The sequence below is a fragment of the Phoca vitulina genome, unplaced genomic scaffold (assembly GCF_004348235.1).
Source record: "Phoca vitulina isolate PV1807 unplaced genomic scaffold, GSC_HSeal_1.0 scaffold13, whole genome shotgun sequence".
Classification (NCBI taxonomy): domain Eukaryota; kingdom Metazoa; phylum Chordata; class Mammalia; order Carnivora; family Phocidae; genus Phoca; species Phoca vitulina.
The window spans coordinates 40,135,109-40,151,993 of NW_022589716.1; the positions used below are offsets into that span (position 1 = coordinate 40,135,109).

The window sequence follows — 16,885 nt, forward strand, 5'->3', positions numbered from 1 at the left end:
AGATGTAATAATACTGCTAATAAAAGAAGAATATGTGGGGTGCCTGGGTGGCTCAGTCATTTAAGCGTCTGACTTCAGCTCAGGTCATGAACTTGGGGTCCTGGGATTGAGCTCCTCGTCGGGCTCCCTGCGGTGGGGAGCCTGCTTCTCCCTCTACCCTCTGCCCCTCCCCCTGCTCATGCTCTCTCTCTCACAAATAAATAAATGAAATCTTTAAAAAAAAGAAGAATATGTGACAGAGATTTGGTTTGTGGCCCACAAAGCCTAAAATACTTACTGTCTGGCCTGTTACAGAAAAAGGTTGCCAACCCTTGAAGTATAGCAGTTTCTGTGAAGCTCCTTCCTTCTCTATTTCCCAGCCAGCCAGCCAGCCAGCCAGCCATCTAATTGTCTATCCAGTTGTCTGTTCATTTTGTCCATCCATCTGTCCAGTCCTCCATTCAACTACTCATCCAATATCCATCCATTCAACTGCCACTCATCCATTCAGTATCCACCTATGCATCCCCCCTTGCTCCTCACCACCACCATCCTGTCATCACTGTGTGCTAGGCAGTTGGAATAAAAATGTCACTAAAATACAGTCCTTCCCCCAGGAGCTCATGATCTGAGTATAGCAGTCTCCAAAGTACATTCTATGGAACACCCTTGAGGTCTCTGTAGGTTTGATGTATTTAAAGGGTTTTGTGGCCAAATAGGTATGACCAATGCTGGGTTAAGCAGAGTCAAGCAGATTTCTTTACCACAAAATTAATCAGAGACTTTAATATGGTAATGAGCCTTTAATTTAATTGTGAATTCACCACAGCTGGGCAAATGGTACTCAGCACTTCCCAAATTCATTTGACTGTGGAACCTTGTTTCCTCAGTCTCTCTCCACACCAGTGTCCCATGGAACCCAGTCTGGGAAATGCTGGCTGAGAAAAGCGACAGTCTTTGGCTGGCCTTTGCCAAGAGCAAACAGCTGCCTCTCGGACCGTGCCCTCTCTCTTCCTCTCTAGCCTCAAATTCTGTGCTTCCTCTCTCTCTGCTCCGTCTCTTGTCAGTCCACCTCTCCCACTAGTGCCCTCCCGAGCCACCTTCTGCTCTGATCCTGACGTCCAGATGCCAGATTCTACTTCCTTCTGTCTCCCGTGGGCTCTTCTGGTTTCCTTGCCCCCATCAGCTCCACTGTGAGGGGCTCAGTGAAGCTCAGTGGGGCTTGCCCAGGCTTCTGCTCTTCTAAAAACCAGCAGGACTGAACCCTGAGGCTGCCAGGCAATCCAGTGTAGGGCTTAAGAGTGTGGGTTTGAGCCCCAGTTACTTTCAGCCGTGTGACCTCGGGTACCTCACCTCTAACTCTGGGCCTGTTTTGTCCTCTGTAAAATGGGATAGTGGCATATATGGAGATTAATAAGATAATGTATATAGTTAGCAGAGTGCCCTACACTTATCAAGATGATTATTGTTGTGGTATTCCTACCTTCACACTCTCACTCCTGATTTTTGTTTACCCCTGACTTTTTTTTTTTTTTTTTTTAAAGAGAGAGAGTGTGAGTGTGTAGAGGGGAGGGGCAGAGGGAGAGGAGAGAGAATCTTAAGCAGGCTCCAGGCTCAGCGCAGAGCCCAGCGCCAGGCTCGATATCACAACTGAGAGGTCATGATCTGAGTTGAAACCAAGAGTCTGAAGCTTAACCGACTGAGCCACCGAGGTGCCTGCTCTTTTTTTTTTTTTTTAAGATTTTATTTATTTATTAGAGAGAGAGAGGGAGCGTGTATGGGTAGGGGGAGGGGCCGAGGGAGAGAGAGAGAATCCCAAGCAGACTCTATGCTGAGTGCTAAGCCCTGAGCCCGATGTGAGGCTCCATTGCACGACCCTGAGATCATGACCTGAGCCGAAATCAAGAGTCGGACGCTCAACTGACTGAGCCACCCAGGCGCCTCTTGCCCTTTGACTTTTTAACTCAGCTCTTGCTGTAAGAATTTTTTAAATTAATTTATGCATTCCATGCCCACTGGCTCCCTTCACTCTTTCTCAGCTCAGCCACTAGCTGACAGTATGAGTTTGAACTCTGATTCCACCTGTTGGGAACACTGCATTTCTCAGTGGGTTTTTTTAAGATTTAATTTATTTATTTGTCAGAGAGAGAGAGTGGGAAAGCACACACAAGCAGGGGGAGCGGCAGGCAGAGGGAGAAGCAAGCATCCTGCTGAGCAGGGAGCCTGATGTGGGATTGATCCCAGGACCCTGGGATCATGACTTGAGCCGAAGGCAGACGCTTAACTGACTGAGCCACCCAGGCGCCCCTCAGTGGTTTTTTTTTTTTTTCCCCTGAGCACTATATGACCTCTCTAAAAGGTTCAGCACAGAGTCTGCCTGTGGAAGGGGCAGAGGGAGTGTGTGTTTATTCATTTCCCCTTGTTCTTCCCTCCCTTCCTGGCAGGAGCTGGTTGGGAATCCCTTTTCAGTGTGCACCCATCCACTTGCGGCAGGGTGCCCTCTGCTGCCCCCTGCTGGCCACTGCCAGTCTGTGATTAACCCAGCAGGCCCTTCCTCTGGGGATGGAGGATTTCTTGGCAGTCAATGTGACTGTATTCTGACTTGCTTGGAGGGAGGTTGTGGGAGAGAGATTTGAAACGAAGGGTGGGGTGCTCACTCCCTTATATTCACAACCAGCAGATCAGCATTTACCAGGTAAGGATGCAGGCTCAGATTTTCGTCATTTAGCGATTAAGAAAGAGTCAGAATTTGAACCCCGGCAGGCCTGACTGGAGAGCCCTTAACCACTATGCTCTGCTGAGAATTTCTGCTCAAAGCAGGTCTCCCCTTTATTAAGACACATATCATGGTTTGTCAGTGCTGTGGAGTCTCACACTGGTGCAGGGCTGTGCTCCTTTTGTGAGTGGGTGAATTAATGAACGGATCATGTTAATAAAGTCCTAGGAGGAAACATGCTTTGGTTGTTGCTGAGACTTTCTGTGTAGACTAGTCTTACATACATGGGTTCCTCCTTTCCCCGAGATTGACGTAGCAATGCCTGCTTACCATTTCTTTTTTTTTTTTTAAGATGTATTTATGTATTTATTTGTCAGAGAGAGAGAGAGCGAGCACAAGCAGGGGGAGCGGCAGGCGGAGGGAGAAGCAGGCTCCCCGATGAGCAGGGAGCCCGATGCAAGACTCCATCCCAGGACCCTGGAATCATGACCTGAGCCAAAGGCAGATGCTTGACCAACTGAGCCACCCAGCCGTCCTGCCTGCTTACCATTTCTGATGGGTTTTTAAATGAAATGATCTTTAAAATATAGTGTGTGTGTGTGTAGATACATGTATATATAGAAAAATGTATATATGTGTATGTGTATATACACATTTATATATAAATATATAGTATGTGTATGTAAATATACATATTTACACATACATATTTATATATACATACATATTTTTATGTAAGTATATAGTATGCATATATAAACATACATATTATATATTTATATGGATATACTTATACATGTAAAACTGACGGTAATACGCACACGTTTGGTTTCCATCCTCCGTGACTTGCTATTCATTCAAACCTTCTACTAGCAGCTGGGTGGTGTGTTTAGTTAGGAGGAGGTATTTAGTGATATTCCCATGTTCCCAATTTGGGGCAAGTGTCTGTACTGGTAAATGGCAGAGCCGGGCCTGGAGCTTAGCCTTTGTTACTAAGAAGAATCGTTGCTCTTGGCCTGAATCTCCTGCCCGAACTTTTGCATGAGTGTCTGAACCGTGCTAACTGCATGTTCTCTCCAGGTGCTAGCTGAGGTCCTCACTGGCATCCCTGCAATGGATAACAACCGAAGCCCCGTTTACCTGGTAAGGGAACCAGTCATTTCTGGCTTGCTACTGGGGGCTGTGGGGAGGGGGTCAGGAGGGCAAGGACCTCCACTCCACCCATTTTACAGATGGTTATGAGGTCTCAGTCTGCAGTTTGATTTGCAAAGTAACCTTAACCTCTCCCCCTCTTACCAGCCAGCCAAGTTCATGATAAGAGAAGTTAGAATGTTTAGGGGAATCCCGTTTCTTCTCTTTACACATCTGGCAATCAAATAGGATTTGTCTTCAAGTTGGTAAAAGTCAGCCCTCTTTAACAGGTTCCTATAATAAAAGCAATAATTTTCATTTTGTGGGTTCAAAGAACTATCATTCACATATATACACATACAGGGTCATTTCAAAAATATAACAGCGGAGCCAGACTCTGTGTTTGGCACTTTACATATATTATCTTTCTAAGTCATCACAAAATCCCCCCGAGATTGACAGGGTCATGATGTTCACCTGCCCTTGAACAAGCAGGCTCCGAGGTTCACCCGAGATCTCGGCTTTGCTAAGTGGCAGAGACGGACTTCCATGTCAGGTCTTCTGGACTGCAGCTCCTGAGTTCTTTTTTTTTTTTTTTTTAAAGATTTTATTTATTTATGTATTAGAGAGCGAGAGAGAGAGAAACAGCATGAGAGGGGAGAAGGTCAGAGGGAGAAGCAGGCTCGCCGCTGAGCTGGGAGCCCGATGTGGGACTCGATCCCAGGACTCCAGGATCATGACCTGAGCCGAAGGCAGTCGCTTAACCAACTGAGCCACCCAGGCGCCCTGCAGCTCCAGAGTTCTTAACCCTGACACTCTGCTGACTGTTTAATTCTCATGACAGTCCAGCCATATGAATTCAGGATTATTATCATCCCCATTTTGCAGATGAGAAAACTAAGGCCAAGGTGAAGAGACTTGTGTCACGCCCCCCCCCCCCAACAGTGAGATCAGTGGTGGAACTGGGATTTGAACCCATGTCTTCTGCAGAGTTCCAAATCCTGTGAAAGCTCTACTCTTCATCAATTTGAAAGGAAGCACCTTTCCTGACTTGATGTTGAGGCCATTAGATCAGCTGGCTTTTTTTTGGTGACTGGGCCCGCAAAACATCCCTTGGGCCCTGGGGTGGGGAGCTGAAGGCCTTCCTACCCACAGAAAGTCATTCCACTTTTGGAGACTGGGCCCCAGATATTACAAAGAGGTGGGTTTCAGCACCTCAGATGTGGTTTGGGGCAGTTTGAGGTGGTTTCTCATATTCTGACGGTTTTCTTGGGGTGAATTCCCTAACAGTTCTCTGGGTCTCCCTAGATGAACGTCGCAAGCGGAGTCTTTTGAGATACTTATGTGAAATTTCCTAGAAGGTGTTTTTGTTGATGGTTTCTAAAAATGTGGAGTAGGGGGCGCCTGGCTGGCTTAGTCAGTGGAGCACGTGACTCTTGATCTTGGGGTCGTGAGTTCAAGCCCCATGGTGGGCGTAGAGTTTACTTTAAAAAAATGTGGAGGATAGAATTTTTTTAAAAAACCTTAATAAAAAAATGAAGATTGAGCATGTTATTAAGATTCAAATCAGAGATGAAAACTGCTAGCACCTAGTGGTGGGAAGAAGCAGGCCTCTCTTCCACCCTCGGGGGAGTGTTTGTGGCCACAGTGTTTTCCAAAGGTCATCGGGTGGTTTCCATCGAAGTTTAACATGGGTGTGCCTTCTGATGCGGTCATTTCACTTATACAAAGGGACACATACATACAAGGGAGGAAAGACGGACACGGCTGTTCACTGTAGCGTTATTTATGTTAGAAAACAGCTACAAACAAGTAAAATATCTGTCAGTTGGGAGGTGGTGAGGGAAATTACAGTATAATGACACACCCTGGTAATTCCATGAAATTATTTATAAATAAGTTTATAATGTTTATAAGTAGTGAGAATGAAGTGTATAACGTGATCAATTTTGACATATGTATATATCTGTGAAATCTTCACCAAGTCATGTTCCTGACCGTGCCTACTACCCTGGAAGTTACCTCTTCTCCTTGGTAATCCTGCCCTCCCGCCCCTCCCAGACCCTGCCATCCCCTGCCGCCACTGATCTGCTTTCTGTCACCGCATGAGGTTCCACTCTCTGGACTTTCATATAAATGAAATCAGAGAGAGTTGGCTCTTTTGGTGTCTGGATTTTTCCACTCAGCATGGTTATTCTGAGATATGTCCCATGGTCTTTGTGTGGGTCCATGGTTCATTTAGTTTTGCTGAGTAATGTTCCATTGCAGGGATGTGCCACCGTGCGTCCGCTCACCTGTTGATGGACATTTGGTGTGTTTCCAGTTTTTGACTGTTACACCTGTGGCTGCTAGGTACTTTTCTGTGCGGGTCTCACTGGGGACATGTGCGTTCATTTCTGTTGAGGTATAATTCACACTTGTGAGGTGTACAGAATGGTATAAATTTTGGAAAGTGTGGACAGTTATGTAACCAACACCACCATAATCTAGATATGGAGTATTTTCATCATTCCAGAAAATTCCCTTGGGTGACTTTATAGTCAGTCCCTTCTCCCTGCTTCCTGTTCTTATTTCTTTTTTAAAAAAATTTATTTATTTATTTATTTATTTATTTATTTATTTATTTGACAGAGAGAGAGATAGAGAGAGAGCACAAGTAGGCAGAGCAGCAAGCAGAGGAAGAGGGAGAAGCAGGTTCCCCGCTGAGCAGGGAGCCTGCTTCTCCCTCTGCCTGCCGCTCCCCCTGCTTGTGCTTGTTCACTCTCTCTCAAATAAGTAAATGAAAAAACGTGTGTGTGTGTATGTGTGTGTGTATTTTAAAGCATATCCCAGATATTATGTTATTCCACCCATAAAATAGTTTTCTTAATTCCTTAATATCATTTAATGCCCATTCCATGTTTAAATTTCCCAAGTTGTCTCAAAAATTGCTTTTTAAAGTTGGTTTGTTTGAAACCGATACAAAGTCCACATGTTACCATTAATTATGTTTCTTACAAATATTTAAAAAAATTAAAAAGGGGTGCCTGGGTGGCAGAGTCGGTTAAGCATCTGACTCTTGGTTTCAGCTCAGGTCACAATCTTGGGGTGGTGGGATGAAGCCCTATGTTGGGACTTATGCTTGGGACTTTCTCTCCGTTTCCCTCTGCTCCTCCCCCACTCCCTCCCCTCAATAAATAAATACATCTTTAAACAAATAACTATGTTTCTTGAAACATAAAAAAAGCCAGCTGTTCTAATGGCCTCAACATCAAGTCAGGAAAGGTGCTTCCTCTCAAACTGATGAAGAGGAGTAGAGCTTTTTTTTTAAGTTTTTAAGTTTTTTTTTAATTATTTAAGTAATCTCTACACCCCATGTGGGGCTCGAACTCACAACCTCTGAAACCAAGAGCCACATGCTCTTCTGACTGAGCCAGCCAGGCAGCACTTGAAACTCTTCTGTTCTCCAACTGCACCCCTCCCCATGTTTTCTTTCCATATCTCATTGCATTTTTGCATAAAGTGAGTCATTTGTTCTGTAAGTCTCTCATGTTCTGGATTTTTACATCCTTGTGGTATTCTTTTTTTTTTTAAAGACTTAAAAAAATTCATTTAGAGAAAGAGAGAGAAAGCACACACGTGTGTGAGTGGGGGAAGGGGCAGAAGCAGAGGGAGAGAGAGAATCTCAAGCAGACTCCATGCCAAGCACAGAACCCAACTAAGGGGCTCGATCTCATGCCCCTGAGATCACGACCTGAGCCAAAACCAAGAGTCAGATGCTCAATTGACTGAGGTACCCAGCCCCCACCTCCCATTCTTGTGGTATTCTTAACGTGTTTCTCTCTACCTCTTGTCCTGAGACTTGGTTAGATTCATGATCAGTGCTGCTTCCTGGGTGGTCCCTGGTGCTTCCCACAGCATCACAACATGAGGCGCATAGCGGGTCCTCCTCCTTCCAGTGCTGAGGTTCATCAGTGGGTCCAGGTGGAGTTGCTGACTCCCCCCATCCCTAAGTTCCTTCATCACCCTACCCCTGAGTGTTCTTAGCATCTCCTGATGACTCTTGCCAGATGAGATCCACAACTTCACTGGGGGGAGTCAGATGGTGAGCCTCTGCTTCTATCATTCTTTCAGGCCAGTTGTTTTGAATAGTCTCTTCCTTTTCTTTTTTTTTTTTTTTAAGATTTTATTTATTAGACAGAGAGAGAGAGAGAGAGAGCACAAGCAGGGGGAGCAGCAGGCAGAGGGAGAGGGAGAAGCAGGCTCCCCGCGAAGCAAGGAGCCCATTGTGGGGCTCGATCCCAGGACCCTGGGATCATGACCTGAGCCGAAGGCAGACACTTAACCGACTGAGCCACCCAGATGCCCCTTTTGAACAGTTTCTGATTCTGTTTCAGACGGTGGTAACCTCTATATCTGAAAATAACACTCTCCTGGTATTTTTTGATTTATCAACTTTAAACACCATGATACCTTTTAAGGCAGAGCTCACATGAAAGAATTGTGCAAAAGGGTATTCATAGAGGCAACCATGGCCAGCTGGAGGTTTTTAGTCTCCAGGTATTGAATTCCTTACAGTGTCAGGCATGTAGGTGTTACTGGATCCTCAGACGACCCATTTTCTGGATGGGGAAACTAAGGCAGAGTGGTGACTGTCTTGTTTTGTTTTTGAAGCAAATATCGCAGCCCATGCCTGATAATCTCTGATAATCTTTTTTTTCAGAGTTGTAAATGTATTTTTATGAAAATCTGTATAAAGCAATAAAAATTAGTTTTATATTTAATGAATCACTTCTGTTAAAAATAGTAAAAAGACATAAAAAAGAAAAGAAACTTAGCTAAAAAATAAGTTAGTATGTACAATTTGTGAAAACATTTGTGAAGTACTTACTATGTGCCAGACACTGTTTTTGGATTTGGCGATAAAGAGGTGAGCAGGAGGAAGTTTTTGGAACTTTCATTCTAGTGGGGGAGAGCAAACCGTATTCAAGTAAATGGAAATGTGTGTAATTCCAGGCCAGTGAGATGTGCTATTAAGAAATGTGAAATAAGCGGCTCCTGGGTGGCTCAGTCAGTTGGGCGTCTGCCTTCAGCTCAGGTCATGGTCCCGGGGTCCTGGGATCAAGTCCTGCTTGGGCTCCCTGCATGCCCCTCTCACTCATGCTCTCTCTCTCTCTCTCAAAAATAAATAAAAAAATCTTAAAAAAAAAAAAGAAATGTGAAATAAGGTTAGGGGATAGAGTGGAGGAGCAGGGAGAGGGGTCTTTTAGGTCAGGGAAGCCTTCTTGGAGAAGGTGACATCTGAGCAGAGACCTGACTGAAGTGAGGGACTAGGATGCAGTGAGATTTAGAGGAGGAGCATTCTAGGCAGAGGGAACAGCAAGTGCAAAGGCCCTGGGGCAGGATGAGTTTAGGTGCTTCCAAGAACAGAAAGAAGCCAGAGTGACTGAGTACAGTGAATCACAGGGGGAGGAGATGAGATGGGAAAGGTCAGCAGGTGCCAGATTGTCACAAAATCTGGGGTTTCTGATGGCCATAGTTACGGATGGGAAAGTGGGAACTCTTGACATTAAAAACAACACAAACAAAAAACTTTTAATTTAAAATTTTCTAAGCCTGTAGAACATTTAGTAAGTACGGGAAGGTATAAAAAAGAAAATAGAGGGATCCCTGGGTGGCTCAGTGGGTTAAGCGTCTGTCTTCGGCTCAGGTCATGATCCTGGAGTCCTGGGATCGAGCCCCACGTTGGGCTCCAAGCTCAGTGGGGAGTCTGCTTCTCCCTCTCCCTCTGCCTCTCCCTTTGCTCATGCTCTCTCACTAGTGCTCTTGCTCATGCTCTCTCACTCTCAAAAAACAAAAAACAAAAAACAAAACATATATAACAAATAGAATATACATGGAAAATTTATATATAAATGTTTTATTATTTACACAAGAAATATATCACAAATATAAAAACATAAATATCAATGTTTCATATGTTAATATAATAGATTAATGCGCTATATAGTATATCAATATTATACATAATTAAATTACATATTTCCTTATAATATATTTGATATATAATCAATGTCTTTAATGTATTTGTAACATTTATATATTTGCAAATACATAAATTATACTTATGAAATATTATGAAACATAATTTATACTATATAAATATGCTATATATTTTTACATAAATATATGTATTTTTATTTTTATTTATTTTTTTTTCTAAGGATTTTATTTATTTATTTGACAGAGAGAGAGACAGTGAGAGAGGGAACACAAGCAGGGGGAGTGGGAGAGGGAGAAGCAAGCTCTCTGCAGAGGAGCGAGCCCGACGCGGGGCTTGATCCCAGGACCCTGGGATCACGACCCGAGCCAAAGGCAGACGCTTAACGACTGAGCCACCCAGGCGCCCCAATATAGGTATTTTTAAATATAAATTTAAATTTATATAAAAATATGTAGCATATCTTCTGTTATATGCATAATTCCTGCTTTCTATATAGTATAAAATGTTATAAAACTTATATGTAAATACAAAATTTATAAAATATATGTGTAAGTGTACATAATATTTATATAGTAGATCTCCTATTAAATATACATGGGTTAGGGGCGCCTGGCTGGTTCATTTGGAAGAGCATGCAACTTTTGATATCAGGGTCGTGAGTTCCAGCCCCACCTTATGTAGAAATTACTTAAATAAATAAAACTTAAAAAAAATAAATCTTCTCAAACTTTAATAAATAAATAAATATGCATGGGTCAGAAGCTACATCCTAAAATGTGTATTTTATGTCATAAAAGAGTGTGCCTGAAATTGTTAATAAGATTAAATTATTAATGTAAGTAAAGTACCCAGCATGTAGTAGTATAGAAATGGTGGCTATTAATTATTACTATTAATTATTATCACTAATAGACTATTGAACCTTTATTCTGTGTTAAGTGTCACACTTTATGCTTTAGATGCGTTATATCTTTTTTTTTTTTTAAAGATTTTATTTATTTATTTCAGAGAGAGAGCCCTCGAGCACCAGTGGGTGGCTGGGGGGGTGGGTAGGAGGGGCAGAGGGAGAGGGAGAAGCAGACTCCCTGCTGGATCCCAGGACCCTGAGATCATGACCTGAGCCACCCAGGCGCCCCTAGATGCATTATATCTTTTAATCTTTGTGTTGATCCTATTATCCCCATTTTCCTGATGAAGCAACTGAGGCCTAGGTTAAGCCCCTGCCTTGGTGGAGTGTACTATGGAATGCCCTGTATGTGTAGGGAATTTAGCAATTCTCCAGCTCTGGCTTTTTTACTTGTTTCTTGGATCCTTGCATTTCTTTCTTTCTTTCTTTCTTTTTTTAAGATTTTATTTATTTATTTGCCAGAGAGACAGCGAGAGAGGGAACACAAGCAGGGGGAGTGGGAGAGGGGGAAGCAGGCTTCCCACGGAGCAGGGAGCCCGACGTGGGGCTCGATCCCAGGACCCTGGGACCATGACCCGAGCCAAAGGCAGACGCTTAACGACTGAGCCACCCAGGCGCCCCGGATCCTTGCATTTCTTTCTTAAAATCCTGGTTTCCTCGAGGTTTTGCAGGTCTGGCGCCGTCGCGGGGGCGGTTGGGGCACGTGCGGTGAAATCCCGCATCTCTGCAGCTCACAGGGGGATGCTTATCCTCTTCTTCCCGCAGAAGGATTTACTCCTCAGTGCAATCCCCAGCAGCAGCACCTCGCTGTGCGGCAGGAAGACGGGCGTGGAAACAGTGATGGCTAAGGAGATCTGCCGGAAGTACCTGGAGAAGGGAGCCGGGCGGCTGCTGGACGACTGCGCCGAGGCCTTGGCCATGGCCGCCTGCCTCTGCCTGAGGAGGCGGAACGCCAGCTTGGCTGAGGTGAGCCTCTTTCTCAGCCCGACCCGGCCATGGGCCCTGCCCTGGGTTGGGTGGGCCTCCTGTCCTGGTGGCCGCATGGTTCTGCTTTACCAGGAACTGGGGTATGGCTCAGGGTTGAGGCCTTTACCTAGAAGTCACTTCACAAACCAGGGCTGTATTTGGTTGCAAGCAACAGCTCGTACTGGAGCTCATAGAAGCAAAGTAGGGAAGCGAATGGGTAAGGGTAGCTCAGGAGCCTGAGGGTGGTGTGCTGCGGGCCTTGGGGGGCCCAGGATCCCGGGCTCAGATGTTAACAGAACACTGCTTTCTCTGAATCTGCTTGATTCCTCCTCTCTTGTCTGTAGACTCCCTTTTCCTTGCCTCTATCCTCTTGGCTAGGGGATATGGCTGTCTGTATTGTTTATATGTTATAGTTCTACCCCCACTGAGCGATCAGGTCTCCAGGTCCCAATTCCAATTTCTCATTGAGAGAGCCTGTTTGGCCTACCTAGAGTCAGTAGTCTACCTGTTGGCCAATCAGGTAAGGTGAGGGGAGTGGGGTCCAGTATATAAACCTAGTGGTCAGGGGGTCTACCCCAGAAAGGTGGAAAGGGCTAAGGCCCAGAGGAAGGGAGCATCTTTAGCCCCTGGGCTTAGGCAGATACCCCAGAAATCAACCACATTAGGAAATAAAACATTTTCCTATGGATGGGATATATAGTGGTGGTTTCCATGGTAACATGTGTAAATTTGGGCACCACCGCTAGATATTTCTAAGGACCAAATAGCTGCCTGAGAGGACTCTTTGAGGCCATCTAGCTGAGTAATTTTCAAGTGGTGTCTGGCAGAGAGGAGCGACTTGAGGTTACCTCAGAAATTGCTTTCGTCAGCAAGAGGGCTTGGGGAGCTGCAGGCCCCACGCATGACTACCACCAGACACCCCCTTTCACTTCACATAATCATATTGGATTCTCAGTATTTTATCTGAGGGAAGTTTTAGTAGCTGAAAAAAAAAAATCTTCAAACACCACTGCTGTAGCCCTAGCCTGCCATTTTATAGGAAGTAAAGTTCCAGAGAAGAGAAGATGAGGCCACAGAGTGAGTTTCTGTCAGAGCCCTCTGGACACCTGGTTCATTCCCTTGTTCACCATCTTGCAGTATGACGTGGCAGGAGCTAGAGACCCGCGACTCAAGATCCAAGTCATTGTTCTTCACCGGGGCTGTTCCCTCAGTGCCTGAGTAGTACAGCATTCAGCCAGTCATTCAGCACTTGTGTGCTGGGCCCCAGGGGATAAATCGGTGAACAAGGCAGGCCCAGTTCTACTTTCCTGAAGCTCTCAGACAATGCACAGTAATCATCTAGGTGGGGAGCATTGGGATAGCATGTGATGGGGCCCCACCCAGGGGGACTTTCCCTGAGGAAGTGATGTGTAAGCAGATAAAGAGCAATCCAAGCAGACGGAACAGCTCATGCAAATGGCCTGAGGTGAGAGAAAGCCTGGCTTGGTCAAGGGTCTGGAAGGTCAGAGTGGCTAGAACAAAAAGTACGGGGAAGAGTGGCTTGTGGTGGGGCTCCTGAGGAAGGAGGAGCCCTGTAATTGAGGGCTTTGCAGGCACAGTTAAGATTTTGAGGAAGACACTAGGGGTTTGAAGCAGGGGCAAGACATAATCAGATTTATGTTCTGAAAAGATCTCTCTCCCCTAACCACTTATTCCTTCTTTCAGGCTTTCCTGTCTTCATTTATTTTGTTCTTTTGTTCATTGTCTCAGTTAAAGGACACTCAAAGAAGCTGTTATAATGAGGAGACTCCAAAATCCAGTGTTTTAAATGAGATAGAAGTTTATTCTCTTTAGCTTAACCCCTTGACTGTAGGCAGTTCAGAGGTGATGTGACAGTGCCACTTTATTGGGGACCCCAGGTTCCCTTTGTATTGTTGCTCTGCTGTCCTTACTGTGTGGCTTCCAGTTCAGAGTCTAAGATGGCTGCTCTAGCTCAGGCCATCACATCTGCATTCCAGCCACTGAACAGGGGGTTAAGAGAAAGAGAACACACTCCCTACCCCGCCCCCACTTTTTTTTTTAAGATTTTATATATTTATTTGTCAGAGAGAGAGAGCACAGCAGGGGAAGCAGCAGGCAGAGGGAGAAGCAGGCTCCCCACTGAGCAAGGACCCTGGGATCATGACCTGAGCAAAGGCAGACTCTTAACTGACTGAGCCACCCAGGCATCCCCACTCCCTACCTTTTAAAGGTGTGACCTGGAAATGCACACATCACTTCTTCTCACACTCCATAGGCCATAATCTAGTGACATGGCCACACATAGCTGCAAGGGAATGTAGCTTTTAGCTTGACAAATATTTATTGAGCATATACTGTGAAGATTTGTCTCAAGAGGTGACATTTGAACTGGACTTGGAAGGATGTGGAGGTATTTGTTGTGTAGAATAAAGGGGATAGGGCATTTGAAGTATACAAAGAGGAATGAGAAATTGTCCTTGCCCTCAGTACTTCACAAACTAGGAAGATGAGAGGTCATCTGGGTCATGAACTTGAAGACAAGTAAGTCTAGGGTCAGTGGTCAGCTCTGCTGCCTACTGGCTGAGTAGCCTTAGACAAGGAACTTAACTTCTCTGATCTTTATTTTATTTATTTATTTTTAAAAAGATTTTATTTATTTATTTGACAGAGAGAGAGAGCACAAGCAGGGGGAGCTGCAGGCAGAGGCAGAGGGAGAAGCAGGCTTCCCGCTGAGCAGGGAGCCCAATGTGGGGCTCGATCCCAGGACCCTGGGAACATGACCTGAGCCAAAGGCAGACGCTTAACTGACAGAGCCACCCAGGCACCCCAGCTTCTCTGATCTTTTAATTTTTTAACCTATGAAAACTCATTGTGCATTTTGTGTCGAATGTTCTTTGTAAATTGCAAAGGTGTTGAGCAAGTGAGATGTGTCATTGTTATTAAGGGTATGCTTGTATGCCCTTTGTGTGTGTGTGTGTGTGTGTGTGTGTGTGTGCAAAGAAGAAACATTCCTTCCCTGCCTCCTTCTGATTTCCTAACCTCCCTAATTAGAAACGCCCTCAAGGGCAAGTAATATCTATATTACTTAGGGCATTTCCAGTTCAAAGTGATAGAACTCAGGTCAAACTCTTAGTCTCTCTCTCTCTCACACACACACACACACACTCGCACAGCAAGGGAGATTGAGAGGGAGTATATGAATGAGTGAATGAACGATAAATTAATGAATGAATTTATTGGCTCATGTAACCAATCAGCAGACAGGACAGGCATTGCTAGGCCAGCTAGACACAGGGTCTCCACCAGCAAAGGTGCATTTATCTGTGTCTCTGTGCTTGTGCCCCACTTCTCCATCTCTTGCCCCTGCTTTATTCTTTATAGGGGTCTCTATTTTTTCCTACTGTGAATGGGTTTTCTTTGTGGGTGGAAAGCCTGGGTCAACCACTAGAAAGGAATCAGGAGTCCTTCCTCAGTAAGCTTTAAGTAGAAAAATCCCAGAGAAGGATTCTAATTGGCCAGCTTGGGTCACGTGCCCCAACCTGGATCATTAACGTGTCAGAGGAATGGGATACAGTGATTGGTCCATCTTGGTCATGTGCTCTCATCTATGGCTAGGGTGGATGGGGGCAAGTTCAGCTCTGTTCAAAGGGCTTTCGCTGTTCTTCCAGACAAAGCAATATGAATCAACATTGGATTCTTCATTGTCTCTCCGGAGGCCTGGGATATCTGTAAGATTTTTGATTTCAGAAAGAGGTTTTTTTTTTTTTTTTTAAAGTAGGCCTCCATGCCTAGCATGGAGCCCAACATGGGGCTTGAACTCACAATCCTGAGATCAAGACCTGAGCTGAGATAAAATGTCCAACGCGTAACGGACTGAGCCATCCAGGTGCCCCGATTTCAGAAAGAATTGTTGTCTCTTCTCTCCCCAAGGTGTGTGGCTCTGTAGCGGCTGTGGAAAAGCAGCTCAGAGGTCAGGAGACGTTGCTCCCTTTGAGTGGGCTTTCTGAGGGCACAGGCTCTTCCTCCAACACCCCAGAAGAAACAGACGACGTGGACAATTCCAGCCTCGAGGCCTCCTCCTCCATGAGGGTAGCACCTGGGGCTGGGGCTGCCGCCTCACTCCCTTCAACAGAGGATGGAGAAGGCAGGCTGCAGGTCTGTGCGGGAGTGCAGGCAGACTCCTTCTCTGTGGCCTCTGCCAGGCCTCCCCAGGATGGTAAGCGTGTGGAGATCTGAGTGCCTATGCAAGCTCATTCATGTGTCTTTAACTCAGCTCATCATTTATTCCTTCTATCGCTCTCATTCATGCCTTCCTTGATTATTCAGCCGTTCACCTACCACCAGACTGCACACAAAGAAACCTCGGATGGGGGTCATCCTTGATACCTCCCTCTCTCTCTGGCCCCTTACGTCCAGTCCATCACCTAGTCTATTCATTGGCCTAAATATCTCTCAGCTCCATCTGCTTCTCTGCATTGCCTCACGCCCCTCCCCCCTTAACTAAGTTACTGTCCTCTTGCTGGATGACCACACAGCCTTCCTGTATCCTCCCTTCCTCGTTTTTATTTTTTATTTTATTATTTTATTTTAATTTTTTATTTTCAGAGTGGTTTTTTTCTTTTCTTTTCTTTTTTTTTTTTTTAAGATTTTATTTCTTTATTTGACAGAGAGACTCAGCGAGAGAGGGAACACAAGCAGGGGGAGTGGGAGAGGGAGAAGCAGGCTTCCCGCTGAGCAGGGAGCCCGATGCGGGGCTCGATCCCAGGACCCTGGGATCATGACCTGAGCCAAAGGCAGATGCTTAATGACTGAGCTGCCCAGGTGCCCCCAGAGTGGTTTTTAAAAACAACTCATGCCACCTCTTATTTAAAGCCCTTGTGTGGCTCCCCATTGTACTTAGGGACCAAGTCAAAACCCTTACTATCTCTATCTCTCCTTTCCAAATATCCCAGGCTTCCTTCTGAAATAAAAATTTGAGAGGCCTCTTCAATGCAGTGTCCCTCTCCCCTAGTAAACATGGCTTAATGAATGTCCCAGGCTCTACCACTCCTATTGCTCCTCCTCCCACTGGGAGGAGAGAAGAGGGAAAAGAGAGAGGGGGTGTAAATGTTCATCCCAACCTCTCCCATCCATGGAAGGAGCATGGAAGCCCCCTTCTTTCAGAAAAGTGGGGGCAGGTGGTGGGACTTCACTGCAAAGGCAG

The 16,885-nt window shown here is 45.3% G+C and overlaps 1 protein-coding gene across 1 annotated transcript in view; it reads left to right on the forward strand.

Annotated features, from left to right (window-relative positions):
- Positions 1-16,885, forward strand: part of IRAK2 (interleukin 1 receptor associated kinase 2) — a 60,212-nt gene that overhangs the window by 42,095 nt on the left and 1,232 nt on the right. Inside the window, exons 10-12 of the mRNA XM_032411919.1 lie at positions 3,776-3,838; positions 11,482-11,682; positions 15,613-15,898. Of these exons, the coding sequence (XP_032267810.1) occupies positions 3,776-3,838; positions 11,482-11,682; positions 15,613-15,898 (550 nt within the window). The remainder of the gene's footprint in view (positions 1-3,775; positions 3,839-11,481; positions 11,683-15,612; positions 15,899-16,885) is intronic.